This window comes from Nothoprocta perdicaria, unplaced genomic scaffold (genome assembly GCF_003342845.1).
Source record: "Nothoprocta perdicaria isolate Ctin4 unplaced genomic scaffold, notPer1 scaffold_386, whole genome shotgun sequence".
Classification (NCBI taxonomy): domain Eukaryota; kingdom Metazoa; phylum Chordata; class Aves; order Tinamiformes; family Tinamidae; genus Nothoprocta; species Nothoprocta perdicaria.
This window is the reverse complement of record NW_020455628.1, coordinates 388,783-416,527: the sequence shown is the minus strand read 5'-3', so window position 1 is coordinate 416,527 and position 27,745 is coordinate 388,783. Positions and strand designations below refer to the sequence as shown.

General features: G+C 39.0%; 1 protein-coding gene across 1 annotated transcript; it reads left to right on the top strand.

Moving 5' to 3' along the window:
* The first annotated feature begins 243 nt into the window (after nt 1-243).
* Nucleotides 244-26,576, top strand: LOC112952038 (ovostatin-like). The gene is made up of 36 exons (XM_026044821.1): nt 244-365; nt 888-1,071; nt 1,467-1,623; nt 2,137-2,189; nt 3,054-3,074; nt 3,961-4,129; nt 4,662-4,746; nt 5,548-5,659; nt 6,620-6,734; nt 6,935-7,044; nt 8,171-8,329; nt 8,602-8,829; nt 9,444-9,501; nt 10,033-10,178; nt 11,233-11,382; nt 11,940-12,110; nt 12,396-12,528; nt 13,116-13,212; nt 13,649-13,877; nt 15,223-15,346; nt 15,696-15,814; nt 16,232-16,283; nt 17,075-17,158; nt 18,025-18,201; nt 18,717-18,798; nt 19,288-19,444; nt 19,861-19,935; nt 21,416-21,581; nt 21,856-22,070; nt 22,714-22,929; nt 23,092-23,216; nt 23,567-23,657; nt 24,218-24,286; nt 25,192-25,297; nt 25,686-25,759; nt 26,559-26,576. Exons 1-35 carry the CDS (start codon nt 244-246, stop codon nt 25,748-25,750), a joined length of 4,422 nt encoding a protein of 1,473 aa, XP_025900606.1. The 3' UTR covers nt 25,751-25,759; nt 26,559-26,576.
* Nucleotides 26,577-27,745: the final 1,169 nt, after the last annotated feature.

Below are 27,745 nucleotides of genomic sequence, written 5' to 3'. Positions count from 1 at the left end.
CATTTTGCCCAAACATTCTGAGAACTGTTGGAAGGTGCTTCAATCTGAAGACGGTTGGTATAGGTCGTGGTAGGATAAGGGGAGGTTCTTCAAAGCAGTGAGATAGACTAGGGTCTCCACCCCTTCCTGCAAATATAAAGGCACTAGCATCTAAGGAAGGAGCCAGGGAGGAGTTGGGTGGTAGACTCCTTTCCTTTGGAGCTCTCAGTGAGGAATGTTTTCGGGCTGTTAAATTAGTGCACAATGTATTGTTCCTTGGGAAGAATATTTCCCTCTTCCTTATGTCTTCCTGGGAGAAAAATGTGGCCAAAGTGTCTTTTGGTTATTTTTCTCCTGCATATATCAGCTGCAAAGGAACCTGAGCCGTAAGAACTACCACATTATTCCTAATAGTATTAAATGTAAGGCTTTAAAAGCAGTGCTAATTGATGCTGTTGTTTTTACTTTAAATATAAAATATTGCCATCCTTCACTTTTTATATTTGAAGAGCAAAGTTAAACTGGCGTGTAGGCAGCAAGCAAGTGGTTCTCACTTTATGCCAAAAAGACCGTCTGCCAATTGCGAAATTTCCTTAGAAGTTTATGTCTGTGTTCAGAAAAATGCAATAGCAACTGTAATAGCAGCTTGGTACAGAATTCAGGTAATGTGCTAAATGAAAAAAATGTGGGGATGCAGTAGCAGAGTTGTGTGGGAAGCTCAGGCCAGGCTGTGTGTGCAAGAAATAAAGAACACTTGAAGGGTATGTGAATTTTATATTTTGATCTAATCTATTCAGTGAGTATTGAGCAATGAAGAGTAATCCCTCCATACTTCCAATTTTTTATTGCTGACGAAAACACTTTTCCATTCTCTATGATTTAATCAATGTGCTCTTTGGATCTCACAGGCAGTATGTGCTGATGGTACCTGCAGTCCTCCAGAATGATTCTCCAGGTCAGATTTGCTGGCAGTTCCTCAACCTCAATCAGACAGTATTTGCAAGAGCCGTCCTAGAATATGGTGCTGTTAACACTACTATTTTTGAGAAGACCATGATGACAAGCAATGGCTTACAGTGCTTCGACTTTATGGTAAATTAATTTTTTATTTATGTCCCAATAGAAAAGTCCTAACAGAGAAAGACTATATTGGAATACCTGATGTCAGAGGGTTATGAGAAAGGTGGGAAGGAGAAAAGAACATAGACCAGGGAGCTGAAAAGAACATAGACCAGGGAGCTGAAAAGAATGTAGACCAGGGGATAGAACAGAAGAACAAGTAATGAAAGGAACAAGACATACTGAACAAAAACAGAAGAAAGTGAAAGAGATACATTGAGAGACAAGTAGGGATTTTTAATAGATAATAGAACTGAGCAGAATGTGTCCTTGCAGGAACCAAGGCTATGGGTTGAGCTGCCAAATTGTTTCTTGGGCTAACATCTTCAAGATAACAATCTTTCCTGTGTTTTTCTGTTTCCTCACAGATTCCTCCTGTCAGCTCTGGCCTGTTGGCTTTCATTTCCTTCTCTGTCAATGGCACCACAGTTAATTTGGAAGAGAGACGGTCTGTGATGATCTGGAACATGGACAGCATTGTCTTTGTGCAGACGGACAAACCCATCTACAAACCAGGACAGACTGGTGAATAGCAAGTTTTACTTCATAGTATTATCTTTAGGAAGCAAATTCTCGGAAGCAATACTGTCAGGAAAGGAATTTCTTTGTTAGGTGTCCTTCAGGCTAAGCCATAGTCTAGAATGGATTCTGTTTCTTTAGAGCTTCTATTAAAATGTCTGCAGTGTTTATAAAAACATTTGTGAGTGTTTGCTCAGAGACACACCTTTAGGATAGCCAGAGACTGTCATTTCATTGTCTATTCATTTTATCTTTCCTTTCTTCCTAGATGAAGGCAAAGCTTTTATTTTCACTATTTTATTACTAGTGTCAGGTCAAGCAAGTAGAAAGAGGTGATTAGAGCACTAGTTACATGTCTAGCATAAAAAAATGCTCCTATAGTCTCCTATCTGTGAAACCACTCATCATCAAAGACAATCTAAAGAACAAAAGTCATATCCATGATTTTAAAATGAAATATGTTATGCTCAGCCAAATGAACTCCAGCTAACGCTAATGTCTTTTTCCTTTTCTTTCCAGTGATGTTTCGTGTTGTTGCTCTGGATTTCAACTTTAAACCTGTTCAGGAGATGGTGAGTGAAAAGAAAGCAGATTTTACAAGTTACATTTCCTGTTTTTCAAATTGTTCTGAGATAATCTCCAATCAAACTTTAGGTAAACAGTTGCTGTGGATAAAATAAGCTTTTGCATAAACTAAATACCAAAGGATAAATATGATTTTCTGAGCACATGTCAGAGTCACACAGAACAGTACTACTGTGTGCTAGTGTAGTAGATTGTATTCCTAAAATAAAACTGCGTGCTATTGCTGAAAAAAAATCTCAAGAAATATTCTACTTTCTTGTTCCTTTCTTGTTTCCTAGAAAGCCTGCCTAACGSTCTCTGGCTTTACTGTTTTGCTTGCCACAAGAGGGAAGTCGTCTATCATATATTTCACCCATTTTAGAAATGGGGAGATGAAAAAGACTTACCACAGCCATCTGCATTATCTTATCAGAGGAATACTCTTTTAATTGCACAACAAGCTGACTTCAGACACATAGTGCATAAGTCAAGAGATGGAAGAATATATACTAGACCTCTCTCATTCTGTTGTAATGCTGGAGAGCAAGCTGGTGCTAGATAAGCAGAATGAGGATTTATAGATTGAAGAAACCTAGATCACAGCTCATTTGCACCCCTTTAACTCTATTTATTCAAATGCTTTTGACTTGCACTAAGTTCACTATTGTCAGAATATGCTCCAGAATTCTCATTTTATCTTTTCTCTTTATGAAGCTTGCAATTCAAGTATTTAAAATACATTAAGGAGATGAAGAGCTCTTATAACTGATATTATACTCGTAATTATTCAGTTCTTGCAATACTGAAAGAAAATTTTATTTGTTCAAATACCTAACCTTTTCTTCCATTTTTTTTAATTATTATTTTTTCAGTATCCCTGGATTACAATTCAGGTAAGAGATCTTTCTCCTTGTAGTGTATTGTACCTATAAAGATAAAATCTAAATTGTAAGTGCTTATATCAGTTTGTGTGTCTATACACAGAGCCAGATTCTGCTCATGAGCTGACATGCAGAGATTAACATGGAATTCAAGAATGCTGTCTGAGCTTTTCTGACATGGAATATATACATACATGTATATTTACATATAGCAGATTAAGTTAAGATTTTAAACAGTGAAGTCAAATCACTTTCTTGCTTTTATATATATATTTTTGACAAATGTAAATATTTGAAGGTTATCTGCATCTTATATAGACAGTGCTCTGAAGAGTTCAAAGAAATGGTGTGAATGCATTTTCTTTTATCAATCTAACATGAAATATTAGATGTCAGATTGCCAGATTAGATGACAGATTGCCATGTCAGAGGCAAATGACACCCCACTGAATGCAAAATAAATGTTCCCTTCCTTTATTTTGTAGCTGGCAACTAAGGGACAAGATTTGTGTGGAACAAGCTAGTCTGAAGGGGGCACACAATTAAGAAGGCATTTTCTTTTTCTCCTCTCTTTACACAAAATTAGATATACATACTAACAATTAGGGAAGGACAATACAGTGGAACTTTCTCTGGTGATTGCACATTGTACCTGGGATGGAAGAGGATGGCTAAATCTGAAATCAGTAGATAAGGGTATAGTAATATTAATAGGAATCCTGTGGTATAATTTAGCTCAAGCTATATGTAGTAAGCAACTCTAGCAACGAATTAAAACAACTTGCCCTATTTGCTTGTTTCTTTCTGTTTTAACTTGCTAGTAGCCCAAAAAAAAAAAAAAAAAAAAAAAAAAAATCCCAGGGAAATAAACTCCCAGTCTCTAATCATTTTCTTTCAGGATCCCAGGGGCAACAGGATTTTTCAGTGGAAAAATGTGACTTCAGAGATGAACATTGTCCAGATCGAATTCCCATTAACTGAAGAGCCTATCCTGGGGAATTACAAAATTATCATCGTAAAGAAATCTGGAGATAGAACAAGTCATTCATTCCTTGTGGAGGAATATGGTAAATGCCACCTGCTGTTTTTTTCAGAGTAGGAAGCATTATTAGAGACTTGCCACTCAATTGTTTTGATTGGTAATACTTCAAACATCTTTTGAAGTAATCATCATTAAGAATTGGAAGGACAAAGTCGTAGAAGAGGAATTAACAAGTTCACAGGTTCAGCCAGGAAAAAAAAAAAAAAAAAAGCTGTCTAACATATCAGTGAGATGAACAAAAAAAAATATTGTGACAAACTAAACTTTCATAGCCATGTCCAGAAGTGTCTTTGTTTATAACTCTTCAAGGTATCTAAACTTTGTAGGATTTACCTCAGAAGCCCCTGACCTCTCTCCAGGGGGTTATTGAAATAGTTAAATGGAACTTTTATTCATCATGAATCTTCATGGATGAAGATATTTTCTTGATCATTTTGACACCTCAGTTCTGATGGCATCTGTGATTAATGCTGATGACCTTCTTGCTTTCATATTGAGAGGGTCTGCAACCTGACATTGTGTTGGTGGTTCTGTTTTCTTTTTATTCTTCATCCTAGTGTTGCCAAAATTTGATGTTATTGTCACTGCACCAGAAAGCCTCACAGTCATGGATACCAATTTCACAGTGAAAGTCTGTGGTGTGTAAGTACTAGATACAGAAAAACTAGTATATATGTTGAAGACCAAAAACTTCCCACAGATGCTAAAAAAAGAAAAGGCTGAAGGGCTGAGAGAAAGAACAAAATAAACGGGACCTCAGTAGAGGTTGGACAGGATTGCCTTAGTGGAAGCTGAAGCTTCCATTTATTTATTTTTTCTCGATCTTATATTTTCTGAATATTCTTTTTATATTGTTGTTTAGCGTTTTGCCCAAATCCTAGGAGAGATCCCCTGCTATAGAAGGAGGTATCCTCTCCCACATAACCCACAGAAGGAGGCCTTTATATGGAAGACCACTGTTAAATTCTAGCAGGGATTTTATTGTTTCAGCTGACTTCAAATCCCACACAGGCCAGGCTTAGTCCTTCAGAAGAATATGATGACTCTTATACTAAGATCTTGTAACTTGGAATCCATTGCTAAAATCCTGATACTCTTGCACATATTTACTTTGATTTCAGTGAGTTCAGGACTTTAAGTTGAAGAATGAAAATTCATAATTTGTTTGGAAGCCATCATGTTTATAGATGCTTTTTAAGGCACAAGCCGTGGTTTTGTTTCATGGATTTAGSGTAAAATAAAAAAACTTCTTAATATTTCATTTTCTAAATTCTATTACCTTTCTGCAATAGAAGATGAGTAGGGAAAAAGACCATGAAACTACTCCAGTAGTTTCTGCTCTGACTTCCCAAGTCAGTGCTCTTCCTGGGTTTGTTCCTGCATAAGTTTGCTTAAGTCAATTTTTCAAGCATCAGTTCATGGACCTATTTCCTCTTTCACCAGATACACCTATGGCCAACCTGTTGAAGGGAAAGTCCAGCTCAGCGTGTGCAGAGATTTTGATTCATATGGGCGGTGCAAGAAAACCCCACTTTGTCAATCAGTTACCAAAGACGTATGACGCATAATAATTATTTTTTCTGTGCTCATCCCCTCGCCTGTGTTCTCTTTTCTCTTTCTTTTCTCACTACTCTTCCCTCTTTCCCTCCCTCTTTCCCTCCCTCTTTCCCTCCCTCTTTCCCTCCCTCTTTCCCTCCCTCTTTCCCTCCCTCCTTCCCTCCCTTTTTTTCTCCCTCCCTTCCTCCCTCCCTTCCTCCCTCCCTTCTTTTCTTCCTTTCTTTCCTTGATGCTTTACATCACTCTGTTTTCCAGATCACTAGCTAGAAACTCACGGACACATAGTTTTTCTTCTTGATTTTCCTTCAAGAATTTTATTCAAGCATTCCCTAGCCTTTTCTTGACATTTTGGCACTCATTTTAACACATAAAACTCAATAACCACTTTCCCCTGCATTTTTCACTCCACTGTGGAAGACCTGGCATTGCTGAGGAACTTTTCCCATTATGGGAGATGAAGACTTGCAGAGACACTTTGGCTTGCTGGTTAATTACCTATCTACATAAAAATAGCCCTGTTCATACAGTACAGCATGCAGCACAGTATTTCCTTATCTGTAGACTAAGAAATCCTAACATCACAAAGGGAAGAAAGGAGAACATATACAACTGCCTTGCATGCTCCAGTAATATTGCAGGCAGAGTCAATATTTGATTGACAGGAAGAATAAGACAATTGCCTGCAAGAATTTCTTCATTTATCTCACTTGGAAACTGATGAGAGCAGATTTCCTCTTAGATCACTTGAAAGATATCTTTTGCACAGTGTGACCCATCCTCCGTTGCTGTTAGCCCTTAAGATCTTTCCTGAGGCAGACCAAATGGAACCAGAATGGATTTACAAATACTGAATACTTTAAAAACAAAACAAAAAAAAAATCAGAAAAGCAGAGTCATTGTTGTCAGTATCATTTGTAAGCCGTGAACTTTGCTAACATTTGTTTTCTTACCTTTCCAGCTGGAGTCAGAGGGCTGCCTCTCTCAGGTTTTCAGTTCCAAAATCTTCGAGCTAAACCGCATTGGTTACATGAGGAATCTTGATGTGAAAGCCACTGTCACAGAGACAGGAACAGGTAAACTCCTCTAGACAGTGAGAAGTAGGAGCAGTGGTATGAGCAAAGAAGAGAATAAGAACTATTCAATCTCTGTCTGCTAAGCACAAGGATGTCTTCCTGATGAAGATCGGTTTTTATGAACACAGGCAAACACTCTGACTCTGTTGAAGCTATAGGCAAAACAAAGTATATCTTCTGACACTAGGCATATCTTACAGGCCTGCAACTTACAGCTACCCGGTCTATTTCCATTACTCGAGTGATGAGCCGTATACAATTTGAGAGTATGGACCGCCACTACAGAAGAGGAATTCCTTACTTTGGACAGGTAAGAAAGGAGATATAGAAGTCCTTGTATTGAAGATGACTGGAGAGTGGTCATATGGAAACAGTGACAGAAAAATCTGGGAGACTTTTTGAGGATTTCTTTTCCCCAGAGCTTCTCTCTTTACCTACCGATGGCCCTTTTAGCAGTTCTGAATGCTGAGAAGTATAAGCTTATACTGAGCCCTTTCCATTTTGAATATTTGAATATTTGAATATTTTGAATTAAAACAATTAACTAGCAAATTTCTTGCTTGTATTTTCAGCTTAATTTACCTCACTACTATCCTTTCAGAATTGACAGTGATATCCTAGGTACAGATGACTGAACAGAGATGCAGAGATGCAGTGGAATGACAAATCCTGTATAACTCTTTGTCAGTGTTTTAGTGGGGTGGAGTAAATATCATTTTCTTTCTCCTTCCTTCATTTTCTTTCTCTTTTTAACAATGAGGAAAGAACAATGAGGACAATTTACCAGTAGCACTGAAGCAGGGGAATTACTTTCCTTTAAGGATTTATTTTTTCCTCTCTAAGATGTGTAAATTTCTCATTCCCTCCCACACCCATTCTTCAGGCTGCTGTGCACCTTACCATCCCTTACTGGAGAAGAAGAGGCAAGAGAATCCTTGGGCTGATATAACACAGTGAATTCCTATTGTGTTATACATAAAAATACATAAAAATTCTCACACACAATAGAGATTAAAAATGATAAAAGACACTTGGCAGGAAGCTGGAATGTCACATCTCAGATGCATGGCGTTAAGTACTTCAGGCAGTTTCCTTGTTTCTTCACAAACAAACAGACAAAAAACAGTCAAGCAAACAAATAACTAAAAAAAAACCTGACACCCACACTTACTCAAAATGCACCAGATCCCAGTCTCCATGCTGTCCCAATCAGATGATATTCACATTTATCCCCTGCACAATCACTATCATTTGTTGCTCTAAGTGTATGAATCCCCTAAGGGAGCTGCCACAAATGTGGCGTTTTAATTCTTAAATACTATTTGGAAGGGAGAAGGAAAAAGAAACGCAGTTTTGCTGTCTAGAAAGCAAAGGTGTGAAAAACATGAATATCTATGTACAGAAAACTGAATCTCTGACATTTTCTTCCCCTGCAGATCAAGCTGGTAGGCAAAGACAAACTTCCTATTTCTAATGAGGTTGTTCAGCTATTTGTGAATAACAAGAACACACACAACTTCACCACTGACGTTAATGGCATCGTTGATTTTAGCATTGAAACATCTGAAATGTTTGAACCCGAGATCAGTCTAAAAGTGAGTACAAAATAAATATGAATAGGAGAGAAAGGGCTAGCCTCAAACTGAACCCAAAAAGATGGGATGAAGTTTAAATTCTAGTAATCAAATATATTTTCACTGGCTTCTATATGAGTTGTTTCAATACAACTTCTTCTGTACCTGTTCGACTTTACTACTTGGGAATTTTGTGAACTGATCATTCTGATATCAATTTGTGGTAATGTTTTGATATTCCCTAGTGAGATATATTTGTTTTGTTTTTCTTCCCTGTTCCCTGTCCTGATTAGGCAATATATAAAACCAGTGACCAATGTCATTCTGAAGGCTGGATTGAGCCTTCCTATCCCGATGCATCTATTTCAGTCCAGCGCTTCTACTCCTGGACTAATAGTTTTGTGAGGATTAAGCCGTTGTGGAAAGATCTGATCTGTGGGCAAAAAAGGATGATCACTGTGCACTATGTCTTGAATACAGAAGAATATGAGAGCATCAATGTTATGAACTTCTATTATGTGGTGAGTGTGAGGTTGTTGCATGGCTTTGCTGAAAGAGCTTGATCAAGGATCTGTTGTCTCTTCTGCAACAGATCTATCTGACAAATAGCAATTACAGCAGTGATTACTGCAGTGATTACAGCAGTGACTCTTCTAACCTTTGGATAACTGCTCAGCCCAGTATCTCCTTGATCAATAACCCAAAGACAGAAACAGCACTGAGGCAGGTTGGTAAAGCTGCTTGCACCGGCAAAATCATACCCACCTCTGGCCATGTTACTCTAATTCACAGTAATGACACACTTTCATAATGTCTTACAAAGATTCTTAACCCTTCTCTCAAGCAGCTCTTTACAGTGTTCTGTGTCTACCCTGCTGCCTGATCCTTTCCTTCTCATGTGTTTTCTGAGCAGTATACACAACCATAGCTGTAGCAGCAGCATTGACAGCATTCAGGAAGACCAAGTGTTGATGCTTAAGGACTTGAAACGTTCCCAACATACTGGGGAGGGTTTCATATCCCAATATATACCCAACACTTTCTGAGTTGGATTTGTCACTGAAAGTGACAACTTTCTCCTTCTAACCTTTATCAGCACAGAAATATGATGCTTTTCTCTGTTGTTCTCTGACAGGGTATGGCGAAAGGCAGGATAGTCCTTACAGGGGAAATTGAAGTCAATATCAGTGCTGGTAAGTGAAGTACCTATGTAGTTACACAGTGAAAAAAAAAAAAAAAAAAAAAAGTTGAGAGAAAAGGAGGAAGGAAGGAGTGGTGTCGACCAAGACAAAACTTCTTGGATTTATATAGAAAATAGTAGTTGAGCTTTATCTCTCTCTTTTCTTGCATGTGTACACGATACCAGTACTACCAGTAAGATCACGGTACAGTCAAGTTAAGTCTAACAACCTCAATATACAGACGAAGGAATCAGGTGATACTAGCCAAAAAGGTGCCCTGTAAAAATCTCCCTAAAGGGAGAGAAAGTAGAGTGCCTGATTTAGGAAGCTATTTGAATTGGGGCACATGTTCAAACCTAGACTTTTGTCTGAATTGATGAATGTCATTTCCAGATAACTCCATGTCACTCTGTGATTCTTCAGTTTAATATACAGGAACAAATTGTTCCACTGGCTGGTACACTTTTATATCAGTTTAGGATGGATACTACAAAAGCTGATCTTTGAGTGTCTGTTTGTTAGACCCTTTCCTTCTGCTGACAGATCAAAATGGCACTTTTGCCATCCCACTTGTGGTTGATGAGAAAATGGCTCCAGCCCTTCGGTTGCTGGTATATWCCTTACACCCTGCAAAGGAGCTGATAGCAGACAGTGTCAGATTTCCAATTGAGAAGTGCTTCAAACACAAGGTGAGAGGAACTAAGATACTTCTAGTATTACTTACTGTCAAATAAATTCAAATTCTTTGTACAAGCATCCACAACAGATTTCCAGTCTTATTTCTCCTTTCCATCTACTTCTCTCACTATTACTCTCTTCATTCTCCTCTTTTTCCCTTGATCTTGTACCTTTCCCCTACTAGCATCTCTATCTGACCTTATCTACAAAGGGTAAATTCTCTTTTAACTTTAAAACTACTTTTTCAAGAAACCAGCACTACTCCCAGATTGTGCTCGCCTCTCCTTCACTGTGTTGGTGTCCTATTTGTTTTGGATCTTCTGTTTTTTATTGTACTGGATACACTTATTCTTATCTCAGTTTGCTGTGTATTAGAATTTCTTACAGTCCAGTGGTTATTTACTATATAATGCAATTTTGGTTTATCACAGTGAAATACATATAGAAAAGAAAAAAAATATATCGCTTTTTAAGCTTTATTTACAATTTTAGTTTCAATTAAACATTTTGATCTGTCAAATTAAAATGAGATTTTCTTAAAAGGTAAAAGATACCCAAATACAAACTAAAATATAAGCAGACAAAACAACTGAGGTTGAACTGAATATTTCTATTTACCTGATGTGTTCTCCCCTCCTCCATTTTTGCTCTTCTGTAGCACAAATTTGAAATAGATTTTTCAAATATCTTTTGCATTTCCCCAGGTCAGTCATGGACCTGGTAAAAATATGATTTGCTCACTGTACTGCATATTGTGCCATCAATGTGATAATAGGATTTGATTTGATAAGAACAGCAAAAGAATCACACTATATTTTAAATCACTAGAAGTATTCTTCATTTATGGTATCACAATGTAGAAGTCTCTGTCTTCAGTTTAAGCTTTCATTACAGTGCAGGCTGAGTCAGCAGAGACACTGGAGATTACATATCCCTACCTAGTTAGATGATCCATACTTTAATAGAACAGTCTTCTGCTTTTCTTGTCTTCCCATCCACACATACATACCAAGGAACCTTCAGCAGTACGGATTATCAAGTCAATAAGTCTCTCATCAATTTCAGGTCCAGTTGCAATTCTCTGAAAAGCAGTTACTCTCAGCTTCCAATGTCAGCTTGGTCATTGAAGCTGCTGCTAACTCCTTTTGCGCTGTGAGGGCTGTGGATCAGAGTGTTCTGCTCCTGAAGTCTGAGACAGAACTATCTGCTGAAACTGTAAGTTACCCAAAAGATACATCGTCTCCTACCGCAGCGCTCTTCCAACACTGCTTCCTACTAACAATATCTCTCCACCTGCGATTATTAGACTGTGCTTCTACTGCTTTTTGCCCCTGATGGTCATTCACCATCTATCATGTGTCATACATTGCTCCTGTGTTTTGGCAGTCAGAAGCTTGCTTTCATGCAGGACTTGGACTAACCAGTAATTTAAGCATTCACAAAATTATTCTGGATGCTTAAGTAGATGATCACAAATCAACAACTATGAGCATCCTAGTAAATACCACATCCTCTATGAGCTCTGTCCTGGTTATTATATATCCAGAAAGGCCAAACACAAAAAGTCATTCCATAAAGAGTCAGAATCCAAAGACAGAAAAGAAGGCCTTGTATATTCGTCAGGTAGCTATCTGATTATCTTTGCGTTATGTGAGAAAAGAGTATGGTTTCAAAAAGACYAGCATCTCAGCTTTGATAATGACCAGTACATGGTTGTATAATCACAGTTATCTTTCCACACACTGTTTTTATTTTTTTCTTCTCTCTCACAGGTGTACAACCTACATCCCCTGCAAGATCTACAAGGCTACATCTTCAATGAACTCAATCTAGAAGATGACCCCCAGGACCCATGTGTCTCATCTGATAGCATCTTCCACAATGGCTTGTATTACACACCTGTAATGTCTGGATTAGGCCCTGATGTCTCTCAGTTCCTCAGGGTAAATATCCTACAAGTTATATAAATTTCTGAAGTGGGATTCCATTGACAAAATTCCGGATCTTTCTTCAAATGGCACTGTCAGCAAAACTCATGTGTGGCAAACTCTTTGCATGGATATGCATTCGCAAATTGGCTCCTATGCATATCATGGTTTCCRGCATGTGTATATTCTGTCTTGGACTTCTCTGTGGGAGAAAGGAAATAATGGGAAATAGAGAAAAGCAGAACTACACTACCTACTGCATTATAATTCTTTCTGGTATTATGATGTGCTTTTTTACAGGATATGGGCATTAAATTTTTTACCAATTCAAGGGTTCGGCAACCAGTTGTGTGTGCTGGTGAGACCATAAGACCTCAACCATATTTCCTGAACGTAGGATTCACAGCTTCTACACATAATGTCAAATCACCAGGTAATACAGCGTACAGAAAAGACTTTTAATACAAAGTATAGAATATAGAAAAAAATGCATTTCTCTCAAATGAACAGATATATCTGTGGTAAGGAAAGGCAACATGGATATTACTCATGAATATCATTTGGCAATATACAAATCTTTATCGTACTTCAGTTGAATCCCAGTCTGGCACAGAATGAGACATTTTGGGATAATGGTCAGTGCCAAAGGAAATTTTTTAAGTCTCAGTTTTTGAATTATATTCTGTTCCATGCCAGGAAGCATTGTCAACCAAAATTATCACAGACCGTTTATTTTCTGACCATAGCCTGTTTGGAAAGATAGTTCAGGTGGCACACAGACCAAAGAGCTAAAGGCAATTCCAGTAATATTTTCTTTTTCTGTGACATCAAGTTATGCCTACTTCAGAGATCTATTAGTGATATTAATACCTTTGTGAAAATATTGACATTCTCAAGCAAAAAAAAAAGGTGGATAAACACTAATCATCATACTGACTCAAGCATATTAAAGCCTGACCTTCCTGGAGATCCTTGCTATGTGAACCAGATTTGACCTAATCTCACATTATCTCTTAGCAGCTGACGTTGCTAGAGAGGAACGTGGGAAAAGACTCATACTTGAGACTATTCGAGAATTTTTTCCTGAAACTTGGATTTGGGATATAGTCCTAACAAAGTGRGTATTTCTTTTTTTATTATTATCATTACTTTTCCTTTCCTTCAAGAATGACTAAGTATGTCCCATGATGTCCTGGAAGATGATAGTGAAGGCCTGGAAGATCTAACTGCTTCAGTCATCACCCAACCTTTTCCCCATTACCCTGTTTCCAAAGGGATCTATTCCCATAAGGCGTGTATCATGAGTCATATTTCTTTCTTAGAAACTATGTCTTCTCTTGACTGCAAAACATGAATTCCAAGTTTTCTTTTGAACCTGAGGGAAATGATGTTCAGACGTACTTTCAAATGATCTTGCCTTAGAAGACTTGGGTGATGGGTTCTAAGGTTTTGAATGCGGGATTTCTGCCGAGTAAGAATAATGACCTTTGTATTGAGAACTAAATATGTGAAACTTCTCTTTTCCAAACTCATTATCTACCCATTCCCATCAGCTCTACTGGAAAAGCAAGTATTCCATACACTGTCCCTGACACCATTACTGAGTGGAAAGCTGATGCTTTCTGTGTGGAAGGCTTGGTTGGATTTGGTATCTCTGTGCCTGCCACCTTAACTGCCTTCCAGCCTTTTTTTGTGGACTTGACTTTGCCATACTCTATCATTCGTGGAGAAGAATTCCTACTTAGAGCCAATGTCTTCAGCTACTTCAACCACTGCTTGAAGGTATCTACTTATGTCCATATTTTTCATCCCTACTCCATCTCTAAATGAATTGTAGCCCTCTTAGTCTTAAAAAAAAAARRAAAAAARRAAARRAAAAAARAAAGAAAGAAAGAAAAAACAACATACTTGGTTTATACAGTCAAAGCTGTCTTTGCTCTTGACTGGTGAATTGCTCTATCTACCTAATCATAGACTATTCTGAAGGTGCCTAGGCTTGATGCTCGAGCCAGTTTCTCCAGAGATCCATAGAAGAAGGAAACAATTGTTTTGCAAAGCATATGCAAAGTGTATTATTCAGTTTTCACAGTTCTGTAAGCCATCAATGGTTTCAGTGTGGTCCTTAGAATGTATGAAGATGTGAAAAGCTAAAGGACTTGGGTATTCCAAACAGAAGAAATGGGAGGGGGAAGCAAGAAAAGAGGAAAAGAAGGCAAGAAATAGAGAACAGATAATCCCTACCTCTGTTTGGCAAAAGCACCCAGAATTATCAAAACAGGGAGTAGAAAAGTCCCAATACTTCTCCTAGGAAATGTCTGCTCACCTAGAGAATCTACTGCTCCCTAACTGTGGAAGATTATACTCCCAGTACTCAATACTCTCCAGAAAAAAAAGGTACTTCCAGACCACATATGCATGGGACCTCTATATTGAGGGGGTATATGCATGGCATAAGTGTCTCCTGAAGAAAGAAGAACAGGCCTTTTCTGTTTGCATGCTTGGTTGCCTTTTTTTTTCCCCTTTTCCTACATATTTTATCTAGGAATCTTAAAAAGACAAGAAGATATAGAGCCCAAATTTTGCTTGCCTCATTTGCGTGCTGTGAATCATCCTCTATCTCACAGAGAGATCACCAACAAAGGAAGAAAAATCCATACACAATTTATAAAAGATTTATCAACATTTTTGTTAACAGTTTGATCTAAACAAATGAAAAAGGCCTAGAATAAATATTCTAGGAAAAAAGTCTCCATTTTTTTAAATATTCATTTCTTATCCTCATTTTTCAAGAATTCCTATAGTAACAAAATAAAACATTGAATGGTGTTTTCCTTTTCAAGACAGTTCAAAGCCATTAGCATCAGTTTAACTGAACATAACTTAATACCCTGATCAGGAATTCTATGCATGCATGGGATATTTAACATTGGGAATAACAATACAGACAAAAAAATAACACAGTTATAGTTTCCTCTGATGGACAATTCATGTAAGAGATAGGCATGAGTTTTGCTGTACAGTGTTAATACCGGACTTAAGGAGAGATGTCACTTCTACCTAACAAATAAACAACATTTGCCTGTGGTGAAGAATTTTCATCTCATCCCATTTTTCTTTCTATTCTCAGATTGATGTTTTTCTGTCAGATTCCCTTAATTATGAAGCCAAACTTCTCTCCCCAGAGAATGATGGATGTGTATGTGCCAAAAAAAGAAAGACATATGTTTGGAATGTTTTCCCCAAAGAAATTGGTAAGTGACTGTGAATCCATCTGTTTTTCTGTCCAAAGATTGATGCTAATCAATTTTTACCTCACCTGAAAACTAGACCTTCTTCCAGCCTTCTGAGAATCTGGTCTGCCACTGTTCCAGCTCTCTGAGCCAAACAATCCCCGCAGAAGTACAGCATATATTTTTTTTTCCAATTCATAACAATCAGTTCTCTTCCTTCTATCTCTCACCTGGAGTCATTATGTTACATCATTCAGTATTGGTGGGGATTCATCATTCATCAAGTGTTGAAAACACTTAGTTTGACCTTCATTCTTTACCAAAAAAAAAAAAAAAAGTCTCTTTTTCTCTTTTTCTTTTACCATTTAAGGTGATGTGCTATTTAGCATTACTGCAAAGACCAGGGACGGTTCAACTTGTGGAGATAAAGCAGCCAGGAATATCAGTATTGACTACAAGGACACCCAGATCACAACATTGTTGGTGGAGGTATTATTAACAGTTCTTTCTGTTTTCTTTTTACCCCCATCTGTGAATAAAGAATAATGCAGCAAAAGTATAAAAAGCAAGTGAAAGCTTTCCAGATTCCCTAAAAAACTCTTAATTTGGCTCCACCTTCAACTAGCTGACATAGCATTTGGCTATTCAAGCAAGTTCATTCCTATCTGACGTCCACTTCTGTGAAGATCAATGAGTGTTGGCATTGGAAATGAGGGACTCAATTTCATGGGAGCCCTTTGGTAGCAGCCACATCAAGTATTGATCTTTGAACTACTGTMTGAATCCAAATTTCCTATGATACAGAAGAATGAGATTTGAGGATGATGCATCTGTCACTGCATTTTTTACTTCCACCTGCTTTRTTCTCATTTGTGGCATGTGTCTCTTTTTCCCATCATCATCCAGCCTGAAGGCATCAGAAAGGAAGAGACTCAAAGCTCCCTCATCTGCACAAAAAGTAAGAGCCTTGCATACTTATGTTCTAAGAGGATCTTAAAGAAAGGTTTTCATCCTTTACTGTAGTTCTCATTCATGCTGTCCCTCCTTCATTCCTTGAGGAACCTAGGTCACTGTATACAAATGGCAACTAGTATGAGGATGAGTGTTTATAGATCAATTCCTTGCTACCAACTTCACATGTGATCTGGTGCATGTCACTTCGGCAKTATCTGTGCTATAGCCAGAGGTTCTCAGATAATGAAGGAAGGCCGCTATGGAAATATCAACCTCTGTGCAAAATCTGTTGTGGTCTTTATGCGTTCATTTTGGTTAGTGTTTGGCCTGGCTAGACAACTTTACCTTTTAGCTTTCCACTTCTAGAGGGGTTGGGAAAGCAAACACAGACTTTTCCCTTCCAGCCATCTTGGGGCTGATTGCAAATGCTTTCCAAAGCTTCCTGGAAATCCTTTCTGAATAAAAAAAGGCACAAGGGCAGCCCTGATCTCGCTAGTCAGATCTCCTCAATATTTCATTGAAGAGTGCTTCATGGCCAGTGACCGCTCTGTTCAGCTGGTTTCCGTTCTACAGTGACAATTACTGCAGCATTTGGTCTGTTTTTTCACTAATTTGGTTGTTCTGTGCCTCTTCTCCCTCTGACACCTATGTTCTTGTTAACATCTGTGGGTTTCTGTCTATTGCTGTCTCCTGTATGTACATTTTCATTATGTAATTTCTACAAGAAGCATTTTGCATTTATGATCAATGTTTGTATACAACTGCCCACAATATCCTCAATATTTTTCTCTATAGATGATATGGTTTCTCATGATGTTGCTCTACATCTACCTCCAAACATGGTGAAAGGATCAGCCAGTGCCTCATTTTCTGTTGTTGGTAAATATAAAAATAATAAAAATATAAAAAGAAAGAAAAAATTAAAATATAGAATAYATACTCTCAGAATACAAAACTTCTGAGCAAAGAGACTGATTCTTGTGCTTTCCAGCAATGCTTTTTGCTGCATCAGATAACCCAAATTTCCAAATATTGTTAGCATCCATCCTTCAATTTTCCATTTAATTTTATTGATATTTGAATGGTTTGCCTACAAATAACATATTTTTGAGTTGTGGCCTCAGATAAACTCATGTCAATATAATTTTCTTTCATACATTCACCTGTAAGTCAGAGATGTGAGTGAAATCTCTAAGTTCTTTTAAGATCTGAACTGTTTATATTATTAACAAAATCTTTGCTTTCATATGTAATCTGTGGTTATTCCTCAAATCCCTTGCTGGGTCTGTATCTACTGACTTTCCTAATAATAATAATGTAGAGGTGGTTTGTGATACATTTATATACCCAGTGTTCCTGTTCAGCATTAGATATTAATTCTGTAGTATCTCTGGACTATTACTCCTCCAGCATACATGGAAGATGACTTTCTTGACATTACTTGTTTTTATTCCTAATTAGAAACACCTGCTTGAAATGGCACTAAAACAAACTATGTTTCTGTCATGGGCAATTTAGTCTAAGTAATAAGAGGTACAAAAGGGATTTGTTTGTTGACTGTAAAGCTGAACACGACAAACCAATCAGTAGTGAAAAATCCAAGCTTGTTAGAAAGCTGTGTGGTACCATAGAGGCTTACAATCCCAACCAGGACCTTCCAGGACTCTGCCTACTGTACTGAAATTATTGTTTTTTTCAGTGGCCCTGAGTTGTGGCAATGTTTCCTGGCATCTTCTACTTCCCAGGTGACATCATGGGAACTGCCATGCAGAATGTGCATCAACTCCTCCGGATGCCATTCGGCTGTGGGGAGCAGAACATGGTCCTCTTTGCACCTAATATCTATGTCCTGGACTACCTGAACAAGACAGAGCAGCTGAGTGAGGAGGTCAAATCCAAGGCCATTGGATACTTAGTAAGCGGTGAGAGTACTGTCTTTCCCTTATGGTGTGTGCTGAATTCCCCTTTGAGGCCCAGGGAACAAAAACAGTAGCATGGCTATCCTAGGAGTATGGCCCTGCTGCTGTACCACAGAACAGTGGCCTGAAGAAATGCTCTAGCTATGACATTTACTAACTTTGATTTATATTCCTTCTTTTGTCACATTGTTTTTCCTAGGCTCACTTGTCATGTTTGATTTGAGATTCTGTCTTTCATTSTCTTCCTCCTCTTTCACTCAGGCGCAGCATCTAGCCTGATATTGTTAGTTTAGGTGGAGCACATGACTGATACAGCTTTGCCTGTCTTTGACTTTGTTAGCATTTAGCCAGGACAAGATACTTCATGATTACATCTAAGCTCTCTTGGGGCTCTCACTTCTTGGTGCATGTTTGTTACCTTTCCTTATATTTCACTACAGTTCCAGATATATCTGATAGAGAAAAGAATATGAGTTTTTTCTAAGTTAGAGAACATTTCATGTCCCACATGCTTGCAGGATACCAGAAACAGCTGTCATACAAACATCCAGATGGGTCCTACAGCATTTTTGGCACCAGAGATAAAGAAGGGAATACCTGGTAAGTCACTGGGAGTGGAAATAGCTCAAAGATTAACTTGCATTCATTTCACAAGGTGCAGGTAAAAGATATCTTTCTTTACTAGTTAAATCAGATGTACAGAGGTGGCCAGGACTAGGACTCTTAAGTACATACCAAGAATAAGGCTCTCTTCCCCTATCAGGGAATGTGTGCAGAGGAAAGAGGATCCCTAAAGACTCAGATGTTTTTTCAACTGTCACCCCTCCTGTTTCCTGATAGAAGTGAAACACAATGCACTGCAGTGCTCTGTTGCCAGGATCAGCTCCAGAGTGTGCTGGTCTTCCTTCCTGTATCCCAGTTAACTACTATTCCTTTTGCTACTCTCTCCTGAAGAAGCACATATGGACAAACCAAGCCAGGAACAAATTGGCCATAACTCTTTGCAGAAAGAGGTAAAAAGGAAGAAGCGTTGATTTATTCTGCGCCTAGCTATAGTGCTCAGATCACAGCTTCATGTTTCCCTTGCAGGCTCACTGCCTTTGTATACAAATCATTTGCACAAGCTAATCGCTTCATCTATATTGACGCCAATGTTCAGGCTCAAACTCTGATGTGGCTGGCAAGCAAGCAGAAGCCAGATGGCTGCTTTCGAAGTGTTGGGACACTCTTCAACAATGCCTTGAAGGTGATAGACAAATACTTCTTGATGAAGTTTACCCTCTCATAACTGATGATGATGTTCTGCAGTTACTGCTGAATATTATACTTTTCTTCAAATTCCTGTCCTTTGCCAAGGGCTAACTCTCCACACCTTTTACAGACTGTTTGCAACTTGGTCAGTTTCTCCACACTGTATTGTACACCTCATGAGCACATAAAAGAAGACTGCAGAACTCTAAGCTTGAGGTAGTAATGTTTTTTGAGGTGACAGCAAAGGGCTTCCTTTAGTGTAGATGTTAGCCCAGCTATGTGTGTGCTTTCCTTCTTTTTGGGCTGCCTCCAGAACTGGCCAGACTCTTCAAGYTGGGCTATCATGATTGAAAATTAAAGGCTTTTCCTCATGCCATTCACTGATTATTCCTCTCTCCATGTCCTTTTCAGGGAGGAGTAGATGATGAACTGTCTCTGTCTGCCTACATCACTATTGCCATGCTAGAAGCTGGGCACTCCAGTTCGGTAAGACCTTCATTACTGGTATTCAGCTCTCATTGTTTTCCCGTTGTTGGCTTTGCTCCAGTGCCTCCTAAAAAACATCTAGGTACTACACACACACACACACACACAGAGAGAGAGAGAGAGAGAGGGAGAGAGAGAGAGAGCGCTCCCAGAGGATCTTGCATAGAATATATCTTCCCTAGTTACTATCAGGTCTCAGTACTTCTTCAACCACCAATATTGAAGTGGAGATTCTACAGATCTCAAAGAGATATGATCTTCTGCTTGGGAGGTGCAGAATACTAAATAACATCTCTTAACTTCAATTTTTTTTWAAAAAATGTCAGGTAGTAGCCCTATGGCTTATCCTTATATGTGGTTCAGTTATGGAAGTAAAGTATTGTAGGTAGATCGATAAATTTTCCAAAGGAACTATATGGTCATCCTGGGAAAAGGATGATCCAGCTGAGTAAAAAGCAGTGTTTTCCTATTTTAAATTGGCTTGTACAAAATAGAGTAAAGCCAGGATGTTATACTTCAATACATAAGTTTTCTTGTCTTCAATTTGTCATGTTTTTGAGGACATTTCTGCTTAGTGCATTAGTGAGGACATGGAGTCACATTATGGTCTCAGGGTTATTGACTGAAGTTCTTTTATTTGGCATTAAGATAATACATCTCCACAGAAGTAACTGAAGTTACAGAAGAGTCACTGAGCATAGAAACTGCCCCATAAAATTGGATTTGTTCAAGACAACAGACTTTTGTCTGAAAATCACAGGGTGAATCATTATCAAAAAGGTAAAAAAGAAGGAATTAGCTTCAGAATAAAAGGAGAGTCTTCTATTTATACATTAAAATCTTCAAAAACACATTTAAAAACTCCTTTATTTTTATGATGTTTCAGTCTAAAATCCATCCTAAAGTATTCTATATACTCTCTCTTGAAGTCACTCTACAAACAGATGTTCCGATTTTCATTGCTATGATGGTAACAGGATAAAAAATAGATTTATAGAATCATAGAATCCTTAAGGTTGGAAGGGACTTCTAGAGGTCATCTAGTCCAACCCCCCTGCACATGCATGGGGCACAGGGCTGCATCCAAGCGGGTTTTAAAGATCTCCAGAGAAGGAGACTCCACAACCTCTCTGGGCAGCCTGTTCCAGTGCTCTGTCACCCTCACTGTCAAGAAATGTTTCCTTAAGTTCCTGTGGAACTTTTGGTGCTTCAGTTTGTGGCCGTTTCCTCTAGTCCTGTCAGTGGCCACCACTGAAAAGAGGCCAGCCCCTCRTCCTCACTGCCTCCCTTGAGGTATTTATAGACACTGATGAGGTTCCCMCTCAGCCTTCTCTTCTCCAGGCTGAACAGGCCCAGCTCCCTCAGCCTTTGCTCATATGGCAGATGTTCCAGGCCCCTGATCCAATGATGATTCACACAAATATATGACTGACTGAAAACAGCTGTACTGAATTCAGACCCATTCCTTTTTTCTTTAAAGTACCCTGTAGTCCGAAATTCCTTGTTTTGCCTGAAGACTGCATCTGAGAAGAATATCCGTGATGTTTACACTCAAGCACTCATGGCCTATGCTTTCTGCTTAGCTGGCAAGACGGTAAAATGTGATTTTTTCCTCCGAGGATTACAGAAATCAGCAAAGAAGCTTGGTGAGTTTCAGCTGCTTGAGGTATTTGAAGGGTAGGCAGAGGGAATAGATCTTACTGATAGCATGTGGTTTAACCTTGACAAAATTGAGAATACAGACACATGCATCAACTATCAGATGTCCTCAGATAATCTGAGGTGAATTTATAATGCATCTGTTGCTCTGTAGTATTTGTAAGGAAGATACAAGAACACAGTACGTCTATGTGATAGCATAAAGCAGGGACACCAGTAATCTGTTCTGGTTCCTTCTCGTTCTCTCTTTGTGTTTGTAAGGTGGTTCAGTGCACTGGGAGCAGGAGAAGAGATCTCCGACAGAAAAATCTCCCTCCTCCTATGCCCCATCAGCAGATGTTGAGATCACTAGTTACGTGCTATTGGCATTGCTTTACAAACCCAAACGTAATCAAGAGGACCTCACAAAAGCCTCAGAAATTGTGCAGTGGATTATCAGACAACAAAATCCCTATGGAGGTTTCTCTTCCACCCAGGTAATATAACACCCTTCATATCCCCGGTGACTTCTAGGAATCTGGGCACTTGGTGAGCTAGTGGGCCTGTGACAAAGCAGACCTAATGTTGTTTCTCTCTTGTATCTACTGCCTCATATACAAAGAGACCAACGATTTTTCTTAGATGGTTTAAGGTCCTTTCTTTTCTCCTTTCAATTTCACTTAGAAAAGTGAAATTCATACAATAGCAAGTTGACTAGAAACAAAAGCAAACATTCATGCRGGGAATGAGCCTAGCTTCCAAGTCCAGACATTATATGACCAGCAAGTGCTCTGCAGGTGCCTAAAAGACATGCATTACCACCAGAAATGTTGAGTTGAAAAAATCAAAAATGTGTTCTAGTGCTCAGATTTGATGTTTTAAGACATTTTTTACAAATAGAGAGATTTCTTTTTCCTCCCTAAAATGGAGGAATATGTATATGAACTAAACTAAATGAGAATGTATATTAACAGAACTAAATGAAAACTCTGAAATTATATACAAGTAGAGTTTTTGGGTTTGTTTTTTTTTCAGTCAGAGTGTAGTGACTTTGCTTTGTATTGGAACTATGACTTCAATTTCTTCTTCACCAAGCACACTGAGCAGCTAATTTTTTTTTATTATTTTCCCTTCCCTCAGGACACAGTTGTTGCTCTTCAAGCCCTTGCCGCTTATGGTGAAGCTACCTACAATTCTGTTATGCAAAATGTAGTTAAGATAAGTTCCAAGAAACATTTTGAGAATATATTTATTATCAGTAATGACAATAGGCTCCTGCTGCAACAGATTCCTCTTCCTGAGGTTCCTGGGAATTACAGTCTATCAGTGAATGGCAGTGGATGTGTCCTTATGCAAGTAAGTGTCTGTCCTCCTCCTCCTCCTCATTGTGTCCTACATTCTGCATATAGTACTGTCAGATTTCTGTTGACTCTCCATTCAGCTTTTCGTCACTTTTCCTAATTTTTTGACTTCCCTAAAATCTTTAAGATTCTTTTCCTCATCTTCTTCCTTTTCCAGACAGCACTGAGATACAACATTCACCTTCCAGAAGGGGCCTTTGGATTTTCTCTTTCAGTACAGACAGCAAATGCTTCTTGCCCATTGTCTCGATCTGCAAAATTTGATATTGTCCTCATAAGCAGGTACTGTGCCATCAAAAAGTCCAACCACACAGCTAATAGGATATGCAGAGAAGAYTGATATGTGTATTAAATTCTGCTTAAAGTCAAAAACCATGAACTGATCAGTACTGGAGGGTGGTGAAGATACCCATCTGTAAGTCATTTGCCTAAGATCTTGAGATACTCCAGGTAATTGATTGTGTTAGCATAAACTTGACCCTTGCACATAAGGGGCCTCTCGAGCATCTACCATGTTAGTCAGTTAGCAAGTGTGTGTGATTCACTCCAGTCTTCCAGTATCTTATGAGTCTAGGAGCAGAGAGTGATCCATCCTCAGATATGGGCCAGACTGATGAAGGGCTCTGTTTCAGTTACACAGGGATGCGCAATAGCTCCAACATGGTCATTATTGATGTGAAGATGCTCTCTGGCTTTGTTCCTGTTAAGTCTTCTCTGGATAAGGTAAACTGTAGAAGCAAGATTAAATGACTCACCCCAGGTACAGAGATGAGYGGTCATATAAAAGCTGAATGAGAGAGATGCCTTGTTAAGAATAAATTAAATACAAACTGTGTGAGGTATTTGCCTGGTAGCTCTGTTTTTATTATTGAATTGAAGGCATGCCCTACACTGAATTCAAACACATATATACTAAAAAATAAGAGCTAGAGCATAGCTTGATGGCACCTGAGACTGTGACCTGCCACTGTCTAAGTAGGGAAAGAGTGGAAACCTACTAGACTAGTTTTGAAACCTGCAAAACACTAGAGAGGGCAGTATTTTCTTAATAAACTGAAGTGTATCTCATTTTCAGACATGCTCTTTTTATGCACTAAATCAGATGACAATTTTTGCTCAGTCCCCTCTATGCAGCAGCATGTATACTCCAAACATCAGCTAGCCCTCAATACCTAGCTAGGCACAGAGTGAATCCTACAGCTAAAGTGATAAGTTCTGAGATAATAGTTGTGTTTTAATGGTTTAAAAATCTATCAACTTGCCTCCATTTCCTTGTTTTAAAGCTCATTGACGACCGTACAGTGATGCAAGTAGAAAACAAGAAAACACGTGTTCTCTTTTATCTGGAAAATGTAAGTTTCAAACTCTGATTATTTGGTCTGGAAGCAGCATGAAAACAGCATGTAGCAGATGCACCTATGGAGCAGATAAACCTTATAAGGCGCAATTATCTTGTTTCCTCCCCAGTCAGTTTTGCCCTCTGTTCACAAACCTGCTTATTCCTCAAGCCACATGTAACATCCCAAATCCCCAAATAGCTTCCAATGAATGGCTTTCCTACTAGCTTGAAGAGTTAAAATTCTTTCTCTGTTCAGTCAAAARACCAGAAAGGAGATTGCCTGTAGTGTATGTCCCCTTGTCCCTTTGGTAGTCTTCTACCATAACCCAGGCCTTCTAGCAGCAGCTAGATCAGTACTCTGATCTCCTCTGGAAAGATTTCCATTACTTCTTTTCCTCAAATTCCTTCCTTAAAATTGCTTCTTTAACCTGTAATCTAATCCCTGTATCCAAATTTACTTATCAAAAGTACATTTGCTGATGGTCCTACCGGACTAACAACAGAAGTCAATATTTCAGTGATACCTTGTGATTCCAGTTTCTTGGTGGCACATGATGTTCAAGGGTGAAAGGGGAGGAGTTTCAATACCAGACTTACTGTCCTGAACCTTGGGAGATCATGGGGAAAAAAAAGTTCCATCCTTTGTGACTTTTTTCCTCCCTCTAGCCCTCATGCAACAAAATATGCAGTAACTATATAATGTGGCAATACAAGCAGGATCTGAAATCTATCTCTTCACTTTAGACTCTGTAAGCACGATTCTAGTCTGAGATGGGCAGGTAGATAATTCATATCAGGCATATGCATGATACCAACGGGGTTTGAAATACTTGCTCTGTCAGCTACTCACTTCAGTCTCCTCCAGAGATTATTTTATGAATAAAAAGACTTATGACAACCCTGTGTCTYGGTTCCCAGATCTTGCAGAATAAAAAGAAAAAAATCACTTTCTCAGTTGAGCAGGACTTTGTAGTAACCAATCCAAAGGCAGCTCCTGTGCAGATGTACGATTACTATGAGACAGGTAAGTTTTTGATTTTTCTCAAGCATGCAGTGTAGGAGGGAGAGGGTTGGACGCAGACACTGTATGCCTTTAGACAAGAAGAGGACCAATCCTTCTGGAACTATCAGTCTCCTGAATCAGGAGCTAATGACAGGGGAAGAGACTCAGAGATTCATTTTATTCTAGGCAGTTTGGTGGTGTTCTAGGCAGTTTGGTGGTGGTATTCTAGGGAGTTTGGTGGAGCTCTCCACCTGAGTGGAGAGCTATGAAAATGCATATGCAAGAACAAAGGAGATATCAAGGAGTGCCAGCTTAAGCTTGTGTGGTGCATATTCACCCCCAGGAGAAGGGATAGGATGTGTCCCCAAGTTCCCAAGAATAATGGAGCATTACTTTCCTTCTCTTACAGACGAATATGCTGTTGCTGAGTATAAATCACCTTGCAAAGAGTCTGTTGCAGGAATGGTCCAATAGCTATGAAAGGTAAGTGAAAGAGAAGAACAAGAGAGGAAAGGAAGAGTGAACAGTTAGAAAGTAAGAAAGCCGAAATATATAGCTGCATGAACCTTGGGACTGACATCGATTGCAAGAACTAGGGACTGACATGGTCAATAGAGGGTGAGCTGTTTTTTCAGAAAAGGCATTTTCAGTTTCCACCAGGCTTCTCAGGGATCAGCAAAAGACATTGCCCAGATCTTGTCCTGTGCCACATGCACTGTGGCCTAATGTGGAGACCACTATGCTTTTCATGGGAAAACATTACCTTCCCTATTTCATGAAAGCCAAAGTGTGGAAAAATGGATGAGAAAACACCTTCAGAGTTTCCTCAAAAGTATAGGTGCTTAACAAGCTCATCCCACCTCTTRCTTTCTGTCAAAGCCTGCCTTTTAAAGGCAGAAACCCTACCTTTCATGGGCATAGTCAGGGTATTTCACACAGACTCACAGAAAATATTTTAAGGACAACTAACGTATTTTCTGAAGAAAAACATATGAGGTGACACGAATCATGGAGGTGATGCATTCACTAGTCAGAGTTACACTGTCACCTCACTGCAGGTCTGTGCCTTGCTCAGCCAGTTATGCTGGCTGTTTTCTGATGAGGAACTCTCTGGGAGTATAAGTATAGCTTACAGCCAGCCCTTGATCTGCCTCTTATCTGTGTTACACAGAATGAGCTGTCTTGACGGTCTCTTGGATGGTGTCTTGAAATTATCCTTTATATTCTTCACCTGTTGGATCATTCTTACTGAGCTTATTTTCTTTTGGACTTTCCTCCGCAGAACCATCATAAATGATGAAAAAATGGTCAAGCACCCTACTTTCTTCTGTGATTCAGTCCCATAAAGGGCTATTTCAGCTTTCTCATCACAGTGGTAGCCTATGATGTCATCTGAGACAGGGTCTGATTCTTGTTCCTTCTCATGGCACCTCTCTCCATATCTGTATCATAATCATGTATCCTGCTCCATCAATAAACATTCCTTTTACATTGAACTTTGTTTTTCTTCAGGGTCACAGAATAGATATTTTAATTAAAGTCCACATGTCATAGTTGCTGGTTGGGGCAGGAAAAGAAGAGGAACATATTTGTCTTGGCTGCAATGTCCATCTCCTCCAGCTATACCTCCTGACTGCTGACAACTGCTGCAACACCCTGCATGTTCAGTCACAGTTCAATTTCCCATTTCCTGAGTTTAGGCCTGATCTCCCACAGCTACAGAGCAATCCTTCCCTAGCCCTACAAAGGGATTGCCCCTACACCTTTAACAAAAAAAATACGTTCCCTCTGGTACTTTCCAGCATCCTGTAGCATGCACTTCACAGTTCAGGCCTCAATCCTCAGCCATTCACAAAACATGATATAAATCACAGGGAGGGCAGTATGCAGTTCCCTCTGCACACACCTGTAGAGGAACGGAAAATTAATGCTGCCAGAAGTATCATTGCTGGTCTCTGATTCAGAGCAATCAATCCTATACACAGACATCAGGGAGTGAACCAGCCTCTAGAGGTCATCTGAGTGATGGCTCCACCATTTCCACAGCATTATGGCATATCCTTGGTCTCCCTGCCTTTCTTTATAGCATACAGCTGTTGCACACAGTTCTACCTGGCTTGCTGTAAAMGATCTGGTAGGGCAGGTTTGACTGATCATTCTATTTCATGGCAGTAATTTCACAGTGGGAACACGTAAGTAATCTGGGGACATGTTTATGCCCAAGGATGATCTCACATTTAAAGACAAGGCACCAAGTCTTCGGGCAGGATTTCTTCTCCTCTTGGAGAACTGGCAAATATGTAGTTGAACCTTTCCAACAGTGAGAGCTGTCTGTCTTCTAATGTTCCCGAGGATTTGTTAGAAACCTGCTTGCCATGGATGGCTCTGGTTTTAAACCTCAGACCATTTCACAGTCTTATCTGTAGATGGGAAGAGGGACAAGGCTCACCAAAAGCCTTAGCAACAGCC